General features: G+C 48.8%; 8 protein-coding genes across 8 annotated transcripts; 4 read left to right on the forward strand and 4 right to left on the reverse strand.

The window, feature by feature from the left end:
- Positions 1-37: 37 nt before the first annotated feature.
- On the forward strand, positions 38-364 carry F5891DRAFT_1198337 (uncharacterized protein; the record flags this gene model as incomplete). Its single annotated transcript, XM_041368617.1, has 2 exons — positions 38-291; positions 340-364. 2 exons carry the CDS (start codon positions 38-40, stop codon positions 362-364), a joined length of 279 nt encoding a protein of 92 aa, XP_041217626.1.
- A 254-nt stretch (positions 365-618) lies between these two features.
- Positions 619-1,519, reverse strand: F5891DRAFT_1198338 (uncharacterized protein; the record flags this gene model as incomplete). Its single annotated transcript, XM_041368618.1, has 6 exons — positions 619-701; positions 754-761; positions 820-928; positions 980-1,033; positions 1,084-1,124; positions 1,308-1,519. The coding sequence occupies 6 exons, from the start codon at positions 1,517-1,519 to the stop codon at positions 619-621; spliced, it is 507 nt and encodes a 168-aa protein (XP_041217627.1).
- Positions 1,520-1,822: 303 nt separating this feature from the next.
- Positions 1,823-4,951, forward strand: F5891DRAFT_987199 (uncharacterized protein; the record flags this gene model as incomplete). Its single annotated transcript, XM_041377867.1, has 9 exons — positions 1,823-1,963; positions 2,025-2,403; positions 2,445-2,908; positions 2,948-3,061; positions 3,110-3,154; positions 3,206-3,551; positions 3,605-4,288; positions 4,688-4,750; positions 4,851-4,951. The coding sequence occupies 9 exons, from the start codon at positions 1,823-1,825 to the stop codon at positions 4,949-4,951; spliced, it is 2,337 nt and encodes a 778-aa protein (XP_041217628.1).
- A 246-nt stretch (positions 4,952-5,197) lies between these two features.
- F5891DRAFT_1213933 (uncharacterized protein) lies at positions 5,198-6,971 on the reverse strand (the record flags this gene model as incomplete). The annotated part of the gene is made up of 6 exons (XM_041369260.1): positions 5,198-5,493; positions 5,545-5,851; positions 5,901-5,945; positions 5,996-6,088; positions 6,139-6,774; positions 6,834-6,971. 6 exons carry the CDS (start codon positions 6,969-6,971, stop codon positions 5,198-5,200), a joined length of 1,515 nt encoding a protein of 504 aa, XP_041217629.1.
- A 736-nt stretch (positions 6,972-7,707) lies between these two features.
- Positions 7,708-9,481, forward strand: F5891DRAFT_1213934 (uncharacterized protein; the record flags this gene model as incomplete). Its single annotated transcript, XM_041369261.1, has 6 exons — positions 7,708-7,845; positions 7,905-8,540; positions 8,591-8,683; positions 8,734-8,778; positions 8,828-9,134; positions 9,186-9,481. 6 exons carry the CDS (start codon positions 7,708-7,710, stop codon positions 9,479-9,481), a joined length of 1,515 nt encoding a protein of 504 aa, XP_041217630.1.
- A 3,847-nt stretch (positions 9,482-13,328) lies between these two features.
- On the reverse strand, positions 13,329-13,895 carry F5891DRAFT_965124 (uncharacterized protein; the record flags this gene model as incomplete). Its single annotated transcript, XM_041376140.1, has 1 exon — positions 13,329-13,895. The coding sequence occupies one exon, from the start codon at positions 13,893-13,895 to the stop codon at positions 13,329-13,331; it is 567 nt and encodes a 188-aa protein (XP_041217631.1).
- Positions 13,896-14,457: 562 nt separating this feature from the next.
- Positions 14,458-15,671, reverse strand: F5891DRAFT_1198344 (uncharacterized protein; the record flags this gene model as incomplete). Its single annotated transcript, XM_041368619.1, has 5 exons — positions 14,458-14,905; positions 14,949-15,176; positions 15,224-15,292; positions 15,350-15,444; positions 15,501-15,671. The coding sequence occupies 5 exons, from the start codon at positions 15,669-15,671 to the stop codon at positions 14,458-14,460; spliced, it is 1,011 nt and encodes a 336-aa protein (XP_041217632.1).
- Positions 15,672-16,495: 824 nt separating this feature from the next.
- On the forward strand, positions 16,496-16,893 carry F5891DRAFT_965118 (uncharacterized protein; the record flags this gene model as incomplete). The annotated part of the gene is made up of 2 exons (XM_041376137.1): positions 16,496-16,714; positions 16,762-16,893. 2 exons carry the CDS (start codon positions 16,496-16,498, stop codon positions 16,891-16,893), a joined length of 351 nt encoding a protein of 116 aa, XP_041217633.1.
- Between the last annotated feature and the right edge of the window lie 462 nt (positions 16,894-17,355).

Raw genomic sequence — 17,355 nt, forward strand, 5'->3', positions numbered from 1 at the left:
TCAGGACGAGACTGGAGCCAAGCCTGGTACAAAAGAGATGATCAACCACTACACCAAGCAGCTTAACCAGCTCATTGCATCCTTGTCACTGGATGAGCTCCAAGAAGCCAAAGAGACGGCTGAATTATGGAACCGTCAAGGTGTTCCAGACGACGTCAAGGCCGACATTGCTAGGAAAAAAGGTGATGATATGATTCATCATTTCGCAACCAAGATGTGGAACCGTGTGGGAATGAGGGTCTTCATTGTATCTGCCTGGAAAAATGAGGAGGGTAAGATCCATGTCGCCAGGTGAGTGATCCGATCCTTTCGCCATGTCTCCTCTCACATTTCTGGTAGGACAATTTGGTCGGATGTTCTATGATGTTTTGTGAAATGACGGTGTTTCCTGGGACCCGGTGAGTACTTACCTCTGTTTGATCTTACATCCGTTAATACTAACAACGGGTCAGTTATGATTTCTGAACGCAAATAATATACTTACTTTGCTCTAACGGCATGATTGTTTCCTGGGATGTCACATTCATGTCATCCTCCCATCCGCAATCGTACGGATCCATCGGCAACGATACTTCAGGTGAAACTGAAGCATTTGAAACGGTATCATCCCATCCACAATCATAGGGATGATACGTCGGGAGCAGTTGATTCGACATCTTGATCGAAGGAGTGAGTTCCTGCGGTCAATTGTACCGGATCTTCTGTTGGGTTCAAATTAATCAGCTCCATGGCGAGTGCCAGGCTGTAGCTTACCTTCCGGTCTTGTACAGCCTAATCCGGTGAGTTAGTTTTGTTTTATAAGAAAATGAAGCAAAGCACCTTCTGCCGATGTTTGGACGGCCGGTGACACTGCCAACGACCCCCATTGATGGGGAACGCCGGGCTGTCAAAAAGTTGGGTGTGCGGAGCAACTCTACAACATACATGTCTATTACGAAGTGTGAGATCAACGGTGTTCAGGCTTTAATATGGCACTCACCTGACAGCATGCTTGTGACTTCATCAAAGTCGCCATTAAAACATCGCTCGTAATCTACGGGACAAGGTTGATTCAGCGATGCCAGTATCCAGGTAACGACTTACTTTTCTCTCTCTTTCCTAAAGAATCAACCCGATATTCATAGCTATGGGGTAACTCGGAACGTAATTTATATACTGCCAAAGAAATGTTTTGATCATTACCGGCTGATAGGGGTTAAATGGTGAACTTGCATTTATATATCGGATAAGATTCCAATCCGACGATTCCTTGGAATCTTGGAATGCTATCCGGTTTTGGAGGAACCCACGACTCTAAAGGGACATACTTGCCCCACCAATCTATGGGGTCCTCGGGCAATGCGGGGCGTGGCTCCACCGGGGAGTCATTCGATACAACATCATTTGATACAACACCATGATCTTGAGTGGGATTAGAACTGAACATGATGCTAGTCCATATGTCACCAGCATCTGGAGGGAGTGAGTCGCCAGCCTCCGAAGAGACTGGAGTGGCAACACGAACGCGTCTCTCAGACATGAATGTTTGTGTGAAAATGAATCCGAGAAGGCGACGAGGTGCCAAGATATACCTTCAATGATTTGTGGACCACCGACTGTGGAAACCAAATACGTGGGACAATGATCGGTGAAATCCTTCTATTACGTGATTATTATATGATATCGGTCCATGCTGCCGTTCTACATTCGCCACGAGGTCTCGGAAACACCCACAACCGACAAATTGGTATTGATCCCGACATTCGTAAAATTTCTCAGAGTCATTCCTCTTTCCCTTCCGCATAGCATTACCCTAACTTACCAACATCTTTCACATACTCCTATGATACCTTCCGAAGAAGCAAACGCTGCCCTCAATGATACTTTGACAGATGTTCAATCCCTCATCAAACGATGTATGAAGTTAAAAGAAGGCGATTCAGCGACGGCGTTGGCATTGTCGGATGAGATTGCGAGGCGCTTGGTACGTCCGGTTACCGTTGATTGTCCAGTTAATTTTGGATTGCGGACATCATTTGTTTCAGGCAAAAGATTTAAAACTCTATGGAGGGAGCGCAACATCGTTCTCTCCACAGCTGCTGTCATGCGCAGCGGTCATACGGCAGTACACTAAAGGTGGCATGTTTACATCGTCGCCAGACTGGACAACCGTCGGCGACAATGACCCACGCATCAAGGATCATCCACGTTTCCAGAAGACTATACATTATCGAGCTCCTACCGGTTCCGAAAAGACGGAACATGAACTTGCCTCTCTCGCCCAGACGGATGTACCGCAAGCTGTCGTATCATTTCCATCACTTGACGGTCCGGAAGGCAGTCCCAGGGCTGATATCCAGACTCCTGTAAAGCTTCTCCCCAGCACGGAGAAACCTCAACATGCGAATTCCTTGGAAACTGTTGGTGCTGCGGCACCTCATTCTCCCCCACTAACTTTAACGAAGGCCTCGGAACCGATCACGGCTCTGCCCATGTCAACGGGCCCGCGAGGACGCCGGAGAAGACTGTTTTGACCCCCCCGCCAACTTTAACAAAGACCATGGAACAGCTCATTCCGGTGCCCACATCAACGGCGCCAGCGAGGACGCCGGAGACGACTGTGCTGACTCCCTCGCCAACTTTCACAAAGGCCTTAGAACCTCTCACTCCTCTGCCCATATCAATTGCGCCCGCGAAGTCACCGGAGCAGTCTGTTGTGACTTGGGACCCAAAGACACGGGAGCAGACTCACAGACAACATCGTAATGATAAAAAAAGGCAAGTGGAAGATGATGTCGCCGACGAAACGGATATCATACATAGGCCTGCCCCGCGTCCGTTATCCCGGCAACCAAAAAGGAAGAAGAAGTTTATGTCAGATGAGGAAGAGGAGGCCCGGCCCCATGGAACTATATATGTGGCACGGAAGGTATGAAGACGCCTAACAATTCTTTAGCTCTAACCGTAGCATCACGCACAGCAGCACGCGTCATCATCGACGGCTAGTGCAGTTGCAACAGGGTCAAATGCAATGTCCTCCGACGTGGTCGGTGATAAGGGTTTCTGGGATGTAGACACCAGGGTAGGTTGTTGTCTCTCGGTGATTGAATTGTGATGTTTATGCTCCCAGCCTGCCGGATGGGGTAGGGATTCCACCATTGCCACTGCGGCAGAGGTAGGTGCTTGATTATTTAGGTGACAATCACCGGTAATGAATTTGGTGCAGTATTCCGTTCGTCACCACCCCCGGAAGTGTGACAAATGCGTGAAATTAGATGTACCTTGTATCGTCCTCCCGGATAAGAAGTACGGCTTCACAAGACTCGCATGCGCGAACTGCGACGAGATGAAGATCACTTGCGCAATCGATGGCGTCGGTGTCCGGGAGAGGTTGCAGGCAAAGGCTAAGTCAACAGACACTGCTGTACACCTTCCCGCCAAACATACTAAGACTCGAGCCCACAAGTTGCGGGCTGCCAAATCACAGGCCAAACATGTCCCGTCCAAGAAAGCACAACCAACAACTAGATTCTCCCGTGCTGAGAAGAAGGTTGTACATCATTTGTTGGACGGTAAGCATTGAATCCATTGGGCTGGCGAAGATCAACGCATCACAATTTTCTAGATACAATCACGGAACGACCGATGGACCTCGTGAAAACACATCCGGATCCGCCAGCGAAACCCAACGTGCCGCAATTGGAGCCTGCGTTGGCCCCGGCAACTGCCAATTCATCGACATGCATCCGGGAGACACAAGTCAGCTCATCCGCACCCGGAAACCCACCGGAGCCTGAGCCATCTGCAAGGGACATATTGCATAGCATACACGATCTCGGCAAGCGTTTTGATCTTCTTGCTACGAACGAGCGGGTGGACGCGATCGACGAGAGGTTAGACTCGGTGAAGGAACGGCTTGATGTCAGATTGACTGTGCTGGAGCAACGGTTAAGCACATCGGCCGAGCAGTGGAAAGCGACCTCGTCGACTGTGGGCAATTTGTCCATGAGCGTTCGGAAACATATAAACGATGTTGCCGTTCATCGGCATCGGGAGCATGTTGGTGGACGTATAGCATCACAACAAGACAATGCGTCACATCTGCCATGGACATTCCGAAATGCTGGTAGCGGAAATGAAGATATCGCTCTCTCTCAGATAGGGAGGCCAGCTCATGGACTGACAGAACGTGGTAATATAAGAAGAGCACACTATTCCGGGAGGTCAACATCCGCTGCTCAAATACCGGGTGCATCACTTTCGTTGTTGTCCTCATCTCTTTCCTCTCGATTCTCAAGCGCACCACCCGGTATGTCGGGCGAGTAGATATTGATTCGTTCCGGCATCAGAGGCAGCTCATATCGTACTTGTATTTCTACCGTGATTCTGTAGGGTCATCAGTAAATTTTGGAGTCTGTGGCGCAAGGCTCGAATACTGTACCGATTTGATTGCTGAATGATTAATTTATGAAGAAACTCATGTACACAAGGCACTACCGTTTCTGCGCTCGTTTCTCATCACGTATAGTCCTGGATTGACTATGTCAGCTTGTACCATAGTTTCTGCTCCCCTCAATATCAAATGTGGTTGAATATAAGTGGTTGATCCCACCCACAATGGCCGAATTTCGCCCACGGAATGGGTCGGCCGGGCCCTCCTGTAAACACGAGATTGTTGTAATCAATACAATTCTCTATACGATATAAGGCGACATCCAAGTGACTTGTGATATTGATGTTCCGGATGATGGTATACCTAATGGGCGGCCGGGTATGTACCTCTAGGTATGCAGCCGAACACTGTAATGATATCAATGGCGATCCGGATGTGACATTGATATTCATGTCGGAGGGATACGCAATATATGTAGCATCCGCTGTACTGGTGATAAACCTTGCATTCACGCCTTTGCCACAACCGCAAGAACCATCCAAACCGGAGCATTATGCCATTGGATGTATCACAGCTTGATATGATACTTATAAAGTGACGCATATCCTAACCTGCCAGGCCAATATATTATAGGAAGCAACAGTGCAGTCCATATCCACAACATACATGGCCCCGGAACCGAACTACAGAGGACGGCGACCGGGAACAGCGTAATAAAGAAAACGGTAGCTAAAAGTCCAAGATATACATATATACATTGTGAACATGGTATTATTACATAAAGTTTTCCGGAAACTTGTTGGTTTTAGATGGACCGTAAATTATCTACCGGGCATCTGAGGCGTTGAGCCTTTGCTCCAGTGCGTCTAACCGCTGGTGGAGGATATTCTCCACCGAACGCACTCTTACCTCCAAGGTGTCCACCCTCTCATTGGTGGCCAGGAGATCCAATCTCCTGCCGAGGTCGTGGATGCTCTGCAAGATGTCTCTTGCAGTTGGCTCGGGATCGGCGCGGTTTTCTGGCGCAGGCTGATCGTCCTGTGCCGGCCGACGGCTTGTGCCAACGGTTGGGACTTTGCGCATGGGCGCACCGACCGGCGGACCCGGCTGTTGCTTCTTCTCTATGATTGGATTAGTCTCAGGTTCCTCATCGGATTTAAAAGCAAACTCACCTTCAATTACGTCGAGCTCAACCCGAGGGGGTTGGGCAAGTGATCTCTTACCCAGGGTCTTGGAGATCGCGCGGGACGTCTTCATGCGCGTTCCGGAGTTTCTGGCCGGCTTTGATGTTGCCGCGGCCGCCTTCGCTTGCATTCTCTGCCTGACGCCGACACCGTCGATGGCACAGGTGATCTTCATGTGATCGCAGTTTGCGCATGCGAGTCGAGTGTATCCGAACTTTTTGTCCGGAAGGACAACGCAGGGTATGTCCAATTTGGTGCACTTGTCGCACTGCCGAGGATGGTAACGGACGGAATGCTTGAAAATATGTTAGTCTTAAACTCCTGCTATGTACCGATAGACTTACCTTCCACGGCGTTGCGATCTGAGAATCCTGACCCCATCCGGCAGGCTATTAAAAAAATCAGTGCCAGAATGCTACACAGAGCGTGGATAACGCACCCTTGTCTCTGCCTCAAGGAAACTCTCGTCATCCGCCGCATCGGATAAATCCGGACCAGCCGCATCCGAATCCTTGTCTGATGCTGCATTGGACTTTGCGAAAATTGAGTCAATGATTCATAGGCAAATGCGATTGAACATACCTTTACATAAATAGTCCCGGTGCAAACTTTGTCCTCGTCGGCCGACAAGAACTTCTTCTTCCTCTTCTGTCTTGGCTTTGAGGATGGAGGGTGCGACTTGGGATCATCGACATCGGTATCCTCATCTTCGGCCTTTCTCTTCTTGGTGTTACCGACCTGCGGGGCCACCATTCCGGATTTCTTCTTGGTGCCGGCCACAAAGAGATTGAATTTGACAGGGAGGTGGGGAGGGCTTTGTACGCCCGCAGCCATCGGGTCTGGCGCCGGCGATACCAGCTTGTGTTCTGCTGCCGGTGCAGCAATCAGATTGTCGAGGGATTGGCTGGCTGGAAGAGCTGGCGGTGCAGATGTCGGTGAAACGGGAGCTGCTGAAGGGACAGCGGTCGCAGATGCAGATGCAGCATCTTGAGGATCCAAGTCGGCAGGAACCTCAACTAGAGAGGGACGGCGGTAGCCCAAGGTCTTCTCGAATCTTGGATGGGTCTTGATCCTTGGGTCGTCTTCTGCGACAGAGGTCCAATCGGGGACACTCTCAAAGGTGCCAGCCTTTGAGCACTGCCGGATAATGGCGGCACAGGAGAGTAGCAGGGGAGAGAATGATGTTGCAGTCCCCGCGTACAGTTTCAAATCTTTGGCCTGTGTATCATGGTCAAGTTTGTAGAAACGATTCAAAGTCGGAGAAAAATGAAACTTACCACTCGCCGGGCGATTTCATCCGAGAGCCTGAAGGTCTCTGGATCGGCTTCCTTTAACTTCATGCAACGCTTCATGAGCGATTGCACATCGATCAGGGTGGTGTTCAGGGCGTCGTTGGCCGCTTCCTGAGGCGTCATGATAAAGTGTGAAATGAAGTAATGAACGGGATGGGATGTACGGAAGGTGGGAATTTCTGAATGGGACAATGTCGCACAGCGTCCGGGTTTTATATGAATCCGTCGGTTGTGGGCAGTCCGAAAACTGTGGAGAGTCACATATGTGGTCCGGGTGTAAGACTATTGTATAGATCAACCACAGCTACCATTGGCTGAACCCAGTGGATCTACACCGGCAAAGGCCGATCCACAACTGCTTCCGGAATACAATGTACGGCTGTCCGGATATTCAAAGCACGACTTACCACCATTCATGGGTGAGAAGTGGATTAAGGCTTGTTGCGGTGCACGCGGCTCCTTAGCAATGGTAGCAATCAAATTCTATGAGAGTCCGTTGTTGCAATCAAGGGTGGTTTTATTAATCCTGGATCTACCGCAACAAGCCTTAATCCACTTCTCACCCATGAATGGTGGTAAGTCGTGCTTTGAATATCCGGACAGCCGTACATTGTATTCCGGAAGCAGTTGTGGATCGGCCTTTGCCGGTGTAGATCCACTGGGTTCAGCCAATGGTAGCTGTGGTTGATCTATACAATAGTCTTACACCCGGACCACATATGTGACTCTCCACAGTTTTCGGACTGCCCACAACCGACGGATTCATATAAAACCCGGACGCTGTGCGACATTGTCCCATTCAGAAATTCCCACCTTCCGTACATCCCATCCCGTTCATTACTTCATTTCACACTTTATCATGACGCCTCAGGAAGCGGCCAACGACGCCCTGAACACCACCCTGATCGATGTGCAATCGCTCATGAAGCGTTGCATGAAGTTAAAGGAAGCCGATCCAGAGACCTTCAGGCTCTCGGATGAAATCGCCCGGCGAGTGGTAAGTTTCATTTTTCTCCGACTTTGAATCGTTTCTACAAACTTGACCATGATACACAGGCCAAAGATTTGAAACTGTACGCGGGGACTGCAACATCATTCTCTCCCCTGCTACTCTCCTGTGCCGCCATTATCCGGCAGTGCTCAAAGGCTGGCACCTTTGAGAGTGTCCCCGATTGGACCTCTGTCGCAGAAGACGACCCAAGGATCAAGACCCATCCAAGATTCGAGAAGACCTTGGGCTACCGCCGTCCCTCTCTAGTTGAGGTTCCTGCCGACTTGGATCCTCAAGATGCTGCATCTGCATCTGCGACCGCTGTCCCTTCAGCAGCTCCCGTTTCACCGACATCTGCACCGCCAGCTCTTCCAGCCAGCCAATCCCTCGACAATCTGATTGCTGCACCGGCAGCAGAACACAAGCTGGTATCGCCGGCGCCAGACCCGATGGCTGCGGGCGTACAAAGCCCTCCCCACCTCCCTGTCAAATTCAATCTCTTTGTGGCCGGCACCAAGAAGAAATCCGGAATGGTGGCCCCGCAGGTCGGTAACACCAAGAAGAGAAAGGCCGAAGATGAGGATACCGATGTCGATGATCCCAAGTCGCACCCTCCATCCTCAAAGCCAAGACAGAAGAGGAAGAAGAAGTTCTTGTCGGCCGACGAGGACAAAGTTTGCACCGGGACTATTTATGTAAAGGTATGTTCAATCGCATTTGCCTATGAATCATTGACTCAATTTTCGCAAAGTCCAATGCAGCATCAGACAAGGATTCGGATGCGGCTGGTCCGGATTTATCCGATGCGGCGGATGACGAGAGTTTCCTTGAGGCAGAGACAAGGGTGCGTTATCCACGCTCTGTGTAGCATTCTGGCACTGATTTTTTTAATAGCCTGCCGGATGGGGTCAGGATTCTCAGATCGCAACGCCGTGGAAGGTAAGTCTATCGGTACATAGCAGGAGTTTAAGACTAACATATTTTCAAGCATTCCGTCCGTTACCATCCTCGGCAGTGCGACAAGTGCACCAAATTGGACATACCCTGCGTTGTCCTTCCGGACAAAAAGTTCGGATACACTCGACTCGCATGCGCAAACTGCGATCACATGAAGATCACCTGTGCCATCGACGGTGTCGGCGTCAGGCAGAGAATGCAAGCGAAGGCGGCCGCGGCAACATCAAAGCCGGCCAGAAACTCCGGAACGCGCATGAAGACGTCCCGCGCGATCTCCAAGACCCTGGGTAAGAGATCACTTGCCCAACCCCCTCGGGTTGAGCTCGACGTAATTGAAGGTGAGTTTGCTTTTAAATCCGATGAGGAACCTGAGACTAATCCAATCATAGAGAAGAAGCAACAGCCGGGTCCGCCGGTCGGTGCGCCCATGCGCAAAGTCCCAACCGTTGGCACAAGCCGTCGGCCGGCACAGGACGATCAGCCTGCGCCAGAAAACCGCGCCGATCCCGAGCCAACTGCAAGAGACATCTTGCAGAGCATCCACGACCTCGGCAGGAGATTGGATCTCCTGGCCACCAATGAGAGGGTGGACACCTTGGAGGTAAGAGTGCGTTCGGTGGAGAATATCCTCCACCAGCGGTTAGACGCACTGGAGCAAAGGCTCAACGCCTCAGATGCCCGGTAGATAATTTACGGTCCATCTAAAACCAACAAGTTTCCGGAAAACTTTATGTAATAATACCATGTTCACAATGTATATATGTATATCTTGGACTTTTAGCTACCGTTTTCTTTATTACGCTGTTCCCGGTCGCCGTCCTCTGTAGTTCGGTTCCGGGGCCATGTATGTTGTGGATATGGACTGCACTGTTGCTTCCTATAATATATTGGCCTGGCAGGTTAGGATATGCGTCACTTGATGCGCCTGAAGTGGTTCAAATAGCATATTTGCATTAGGATTGACATCCGTCATGTTACTGACTGCTGAATAATGTTTGCCACACGCCCGGCATACGGATCTGACAACGGAATACGTCCCGGGTTGCATTCATGCCCTTCCTTCGCAATATTCCGCTTTCACCAGTCGCTCACGTACCATGTCAATATATATAACTACATGGTCGCCCGAGATATCGCTTCCGCAAATGATAGGCACTGATCTCAAAATCTCTAATTCTCACTGCCGATCACAAACATGTGAAGTTGGTTGGTCGAACAATCGCGGTCTGCTGGGACCAAATAGACATTTGTTCGTTCCATTTGTGACACCTTCTGGTGTGAAATTCATTCAATCCACATCCTTGAAGACCAATTCTCGGCCATTTGTCTACCTTTCCAAGACTAATCGGGGATAAGCGGCAAACCATCCCCTTCCGATATCACTTCCGCCTGCCGATGTCACAAATCTCATCATCGCTGACCCATGTGGAGCGCAGAGGCATAGTCTTCCGAGCCTAAAGATATCAAACTGACTTTTGTGAAACATAACTTAAGTGGAAATCAGATGCTTATCGTCGTCGATAGTATGATGGTAAATTGGTCCTTCCGAAATTACACATTTTGTGAATCATGAAAAAACCAAGGTGGCTCCAGGGTCAGCATTTCCGATACCAAATTCATATTCCCTTGGCCAATCATGACTAGCCGGGCCCAACCGTTTGTGTAATCGGTTGGGGTACGCCCGTGGTGAAATAACCAACCGTGCTAAACCTTCAGTCCTTCCGATATCACACTCATAATAAGCTGGGCGCAACAGTCGGTCCTTCCAACATTGTATACATATTGACATATGACGAGCTGGCCCTTCCGAGATCACTTGATTGTGCTCCTGGGCCGAAAACAACTAGCCAACCCTTCCGATATCAAATGCTTGTTCTCCTGAGCCGAACCATCTCCTCTCCAAGATTATATGCAATTCTCCTGGATGCGTCGAAAATGAGCGGTCGGCCCTCCCGAGATCTGCTGGGCTGAACTGCTAATCCTTCCCCCGACAATATTTCCCGACCCCAAACACAATCGGCTGGCCCATCCGATATCAGACGCATGCCCACCAGCTGGCTCGTATGCCAGGACGACACATGACTACCAGTCGCCGCTTGGGTCCACAAATTACTGGCTTGGCCCAACCGCCAGTCCTTCCGAGAATTCTCCTGGGCCGGAAACATACCTAGTCAGCCCTTCCGACATCAACTGCGTGTTTTCTCGAGCCCATCCGTTGGCCCATCCGAGATCATGTACGCATTCTCCTGGGCCGAAAAATCACCATTCGGCCCTTCCTGTATCAGCTGGGCCAACGGCCATTCCTTCCGACATATTCTCTTGGGCCGAAACTGATTGGCCGGCTCTTCCGATATGAAATCCCAACCATCCGCACTTCCGAGATCACATGCTGGGCCCAAAATTACTCGCTTGGCCCAACCGCCAGTCCTTCCGAGAATTCTCCTGGGCCGAAAACATACCTAGTCGGCCCTTCCGACATCAACTGCATGTTTTCTCGAGCCCATCAGTTGGCCCATCTGAGATCATGTACGCATTCTCCTGGGCCGAAAAATCACCAGTCGGCCCTTCCTGTATCAGCTGGGCCAACGGCCATTCCTTCCGACATATTCTCTTGGGCCGAAACCGATTGGCTGGCTCTTCCGATATCATATGCTGGGTCAACACAAAACCTACTGGTCAGCGCTTGGGCCCAAAATCACTAGCAGAGCCCTTCCGAGATGACATGGATATAGAATATCCAGCTGGGCCTATCCGTTCTTCCTTCCGAGACATATATACAGGGCCCATCCGTCACTCTCAGTACCTGTATCCCAATACGATCGGCCCGCTTATCCTATTGATCTCACACTTGGCCGACCCGCCAGCATGGGTACTATTCCAAGCTGTGGGCCCATCCGTGATCAGCTATGCTTGGGCTCACATTGGATGGCCCGCCTCACTGGGTCGATTCTCAACCTTTGGCTGTCCGACTAAGTCAGGAAATGTTACTGAAGGGGCTCGGAGCTTCGCATACACTTGCCAGGTAGCAAGGTCGAATAAAAGGTCCAGGATGATGCCATCATTATGCGGGTCAAGGAGTAATTCTTCAAAGACTGGTATAGTGCACTGAAAATAAATCTGAAATCAGTTGTGAAATGTTATGTGAAATGATCTAAAACTTGCCTGTAATAAATCTTCGAAATCTCGGGCTGCAAGGCGCTTCATTGCAGAAGCATTCTTGTGGAAACTTTGGATTGTGCCTCTCCCAAACGTTGGCACATGACGGTATCTGTAGCAGAACATTATGTATGAGAAATATTAGCAAACAAATAAAAAACATACCTCCAGTTCAACTCCTGCACTGCCGCACCCCCGGCAGCATGGATAATACGCATCAAGTGAGTGAAAATAGCTTTCCACACACCGAGTTCAAACTTGTGCAACATGTCTACTACCAGCATCAAAAAGAAATTGAATCCGAATATAAAAAGCCAATCAGAAAAGGCATTCTGTAACTAGTTAGTAGAAATTTGAATACAATATGAACAACTTACGCGTGTAGGGACAAGAGACTCAGAATTAAGGACTGATTTCACTCGCTTGCTGTCCACTGGCGCACTGCATTGGAAGATGAGTTTGCGTGCGCGATCAATCTTGTTGCGGCAAGCCTGATCATCAACACGTCGGAGTGTTATGCGATCATTCATATCGCCTTCGGTCCCCATCTCAGATACATCGGCCTTCTTGATAAGGCAGCGTGGACATAGACATACACCAAGAAACTTAATTCCGGCAAGTAAGATCCTAATATGATGTCAATTTCAGTAACACGTGAGATGAGAGAAAAACTTACTTCTCTGGATAATCAGCAGAATACGAAAAAAACGAGGAAATACTCGGCGAGTGATGCCATCTCCACAACGGATCACAATGCCATGCTCATATGCGTGCATGAAGTCTTCGTCGAGGAGGAGCTTCCATATTGCCTGCATAAGCTCCCGCTTGCAGTGTGTGTGCACCTCTGACAAAGACGCATCCTCGAAGATACCAAAGTACGAATCTTGAAAATCGTCTGGGATCTGATCTTGTAGTAAGTAGGGGTGGATGATTTGAGTGATTTGAAACAAACTCACTGAAGGAATATATGCGACGTGATGGCATGCGCAAGCTGTAGGCTTCCCACGGGTATATTTAGATTCATTACCGAAAAACAGATAAAAAGGCCAGAGAGAGGCATCACCGAAATTCGAAAGGTGTGTCGAGTCAGAATACATCATAAGTGATGCCACGACACATTCCAGATCGTCATCCGGACTGCGGGGAAGGGAATTGACCTCAGCGTGGGCCTCCATCATTGCAGAGGAAGAATATGCCTCCGAAAAGACCTCGATACTTCGCTTGTCTGAGACTTTCCACATCTGATGAAATGGCGTCATATGGTATGTTGTCGCTGCACCATCTGCAAACACCTCCGTTACAATATCTGTCAATGACTGATGACGCACCCCTTTAATCTCAAGCTCAGGAGCATCCTCTTCTGACAGCCATTTCATTTATTCTTTAGGGAGGTGGATGTAGACAGATGACTCCTTCCACCCATTCCTCGCGCTAAAAGGGTTGGAATGGTCCTCAAGGTACTGTGTGACCAGTCTCTTCTCGCGAGTAGGATTGAAAATGCTAATATCCCTTCTATCATAAGCATCGTTGTTAAGGAAAGTGGTGAGTCGCTGTAAAGCAGCATTGGAAATGAGGTTTGCGGTGGAATATTGCCAGCACATAAGTAGACCAGCTGTTGGACTGCTGAATGCAGAGTACAGATTTTTGGGAGTGACGTAAAATGGGAGGGGGGGGCCAGTGTGAATCCAAGATGAAGTGTTATTGGGATTTTCACCTGTCTGCAACATCAGAGAGTCGCATAGAGTATTAAGGGTGGTACCGGTCCACGGAAATAGAGTAGGACGAGTAGGATACACTCGGTACAATCCCCATGTATCTGGTTCTGTCTCAAAAGAAATTAGCACATCGCCGGTGTGATCTCCCTCTTCAGACATGACATCTTCAGGCTGAGGCACATCAGGTACCTCATCGCCGGGAACAAAGTTGTCATATCGTTTGGGCATGTGAATGATGCGCCCAGAACGATTGGAGCGAATAGCTGCATTAGGCTCAGGTAGTGGTGGGGAAGGGGATCGTTGCAAAGGTCCAGGAATGTCGTTATCCTGTAATATATGTCAAATATTAGTTTTGTAGGATTAAAAAGACAAGACATACCTGATTATGCCAGTTTCCGGCATGCACGTCACCTATTTCTTGGGGGGCATCCTCCTCTCCACTGAAAGACTCCCGACGGTTGGTTTTTCTCTTCTTGATCTTGCGATTTCTTTCAGAGTGCCGGTATGATTTGCTGATCTGCGTGCTGAATTCACGGTGAGTCTCGCATAGCATCTCATGTGCGCTCAAGCGCCTCTGGCTGTTGAAAGCCTTTCCACACCCAAGGCAGGTGAGGTCGTCCATGGAGTAGCGGGAGCGGGGGTTTCAGATGGGAGGACAGTGCTATTTATCTAGAATACAAACACTACGCTACCAAATATACGTGAGGATATGTCAATACCTAAATGCCTGGTATGAATCACATGGACGCACCTTATAATGGAAGTCCTCTAGTGATACTCGAAGGCCGCATCAAGTCTGCCGCATGGTATCATCCTGCAAATCCAAACCATGTGAGCATTTGAGCCACCGCGATAAGAGAGAAAACAAGGTAAGCCATGTGCACTGGGACAATGCGGAGGAGGAAGTTGCAGGGAAAGAACCGAGGGGAGCGTCGATACTGAATGTAAACTGCATTTGCTTAATGGTACCGGGCTGGGCGTTCTGGGAAGAGGGAGCGTCAATACTGAATGTAAACTGCATTCGCTTAATGGTACTGGGCTGGGCATTCTGGGAAGCCTCTTGGGAATGTTCGTGTTCGACGGCTCGTTGATGGAAGTGCACTCGTGGGTGGACAAGAAATACAACTTGAATTCTGCTATTAGTAGTACATGGGACAATGGGATAACTCATGCAGAGCGTGTCAGTATCTGATGCAAAGTGAAATGAAGGTGTAACAAAATGAAAGCGGGACAAAGTGCTGCAAAGGATTGGCGAAAACGATGAGATGAGAACATACATACTATGTAGTTTTGTCAATGGCTACTACATCAGCAGGTGTAATCTTAAGGCTCTCAAAAGCTGAGATAGGTAAAGAAGAAACATTTTGGTAGCCATGAGGCCAGTGTGGGGGCCAAGCGGAATCTGCATCTCCAAAGAAGTGACCGTGACCGAGTTTGCGTTTTTTGGAAAGGTCCTTCCTGATTGTGTCGAGCCTCACTGGAGTTGCGACAAAGAGATTGGGGTTATTGCTGAATCAAGATGAGAAAAAATGAATTAAACACTGCTAAAAACATACTCGGTCTTGGAGGTTGTCTCTTCGGAGACAAATGTCGCATCCAGGTCGTCCTTCGTGCTAGACGAAGAGCTAAAAAGATAGAATGTGAGTGTGTACACTAATAAGCAAAAAAAAAATGTATCATACATCTTGCAAGCCTTCGATTCTGATGTCTCAGTGTCGCTGTCTTCATCTTTGACATATTTGAATCTAGACGCGTCTTTTAAACACAATATAAGTGTCTGTATGATTAATGTAAGTAAAACAACGCGACTCAGAATTTGAAGTGAATACTTACCACGGGTCCTGGGTGGGTCGGCGTGAACTTGATCGTATATGTCGGCCAGTCTACCAGCAGGTTTTCGACATCCATGAAGATGTGGTTGCCGGCGACACCGACTTTACCAGCGACATCGACTTTGTCACTGCAGTCGACAGGTCCGAAAGAGCGAGCAGTAGTGTTAGACATTAGGATATAAGTATTAAGTATAAAATTAAGAGTTCAAAGCAATACACGCGTCAAAGCGCATCAAACACTTATGAAAATTCCAGCGGAGTCAAATATAATAGGAGCCAAACAAGGACAAGCGCGTCAATAATATTCACGCGTCTTAAGTTATCACTGATTCTTATCTTTCCATCCTACACCATGGCGCGTCGCAAACGCACTACCTCTGTTTCATCATCTTCATCATCCGACAGTTCTATCTCATCCCAGTCAGCAGTAGCTGTACCTCCGAAGAAGATCTCAAAGAAACTCACCAGGCCAAAAAAAAGCACTGTTCATCAGACGATGACGAGAAAACGTAAGTAGATTCATCATCAGTTTGTTTGATGTCGCGATCACTAATAATGCTTTAATACAGGATTATGGAGCCTGAGACTGACCCTCACGAAGAATTTGTCGCTGCAGCGCATTGCATAGCGCGCTGCATTGACGTGTTTTGCAAGACAAAACAACTTATCATGGTAGGTCTTTCTCTGCAGCAGCGTGATGCTGCAGAGAATGGTGATGTCTCGGAGGACGAAGATATTCGGGCTAGTCGCGACAAGTGACTCTCAAAAATGTGAGTCACTTATGAATCTTACCATTAACTGAATCTTTTCCTGGTCCGCAGGTCACCTAAGATCCAAGATCGATACAAGAGGAACTATGCTCGTCTACTCCAGCTCGCGCCGAGCTTGAAGCCTCTACTCGGCGACCCTCAGAAAAGTTCGGAACTCAACGCTATCATCAAGAAGGTGAGTTTATGCACATATATGCACATATCATGTACTTAATTCATCCATCAGATGGATGCTACCATCTCCGCTACTCGTTCTGACGATACCTCGCGCCTGAAGAACCAAATCGGTCACTACGCAGCCTTCAACCTGTGTTCCCCGATAATGCCACCTATATATGACGGCACTGGTTCATGTACCCACCTGGGTAGTAACCACCCCGTTCTCGCTCGATTTCTCTGTCCAGTCAGGGAACTCAAAGAATTTTCAAAGGACGCTGAGAAGTATGTTTTTTTTTATTCAAGTCCAACTCAAGTTAGTCTAACGCGATACAGGGCTCAGAAAAACTTCAAAACGGCAAGATTAAGATGACTGCCTCCGCTCTTCCTGCTTTTCTGTGGGCTGGGGATCTACCAGGCAAGGACTACGATGACAATAACATGTTCGAAGGCATGTTCGACACATAATACAGTGACCTATCTCCGTATAATACGAGGGAACGGACGTGCATAATATCCCGTATGATACGGGCCAGCGGACCATGGGCCCATGATAAAAATATTCTCGACTATGATGGATGGGCCGGGAGGCAAATTATTCCCGATGGAGGCAGGTGGGCCCATGCAGGGAATATATAGAGTAGATGAGTGGGCCGATGTAAATGAATATTAGGTAGACGGGTGGGCCGAGGTAGTTGGATATTATGCAAATGGGTGTATTAAGGTAGATGTGTATGAGATAGATGGGTAGGTACTTGTTATCACATTCACGGGTGGGCCCAGACACATATTAAATTAGACGGGTGGGCCGAGGGTATTATAAAATATTGTATTATACGGGTGGGCCCAGACGCATATTAATTAGACCGGTGGGCCGAGGGTGTTGTATGGGATGTTGTATTAGACGGGTGGGCCGAGGGTGGTATACAA

This window comes from Suillus fuscotomentosus (genome assembly GCF_016647785.1).
Source record: "Suillus fuscotomentosus strain FC203 chromosome Unknown F5891scaffold_149, whole genome shotgun sequence".
NCBI lineage: Eukaryota > Fungi > Basidiomycota > Agaricomycetes > Boletales > Suillaceae > Suillus > Suillus fuscotomentosus.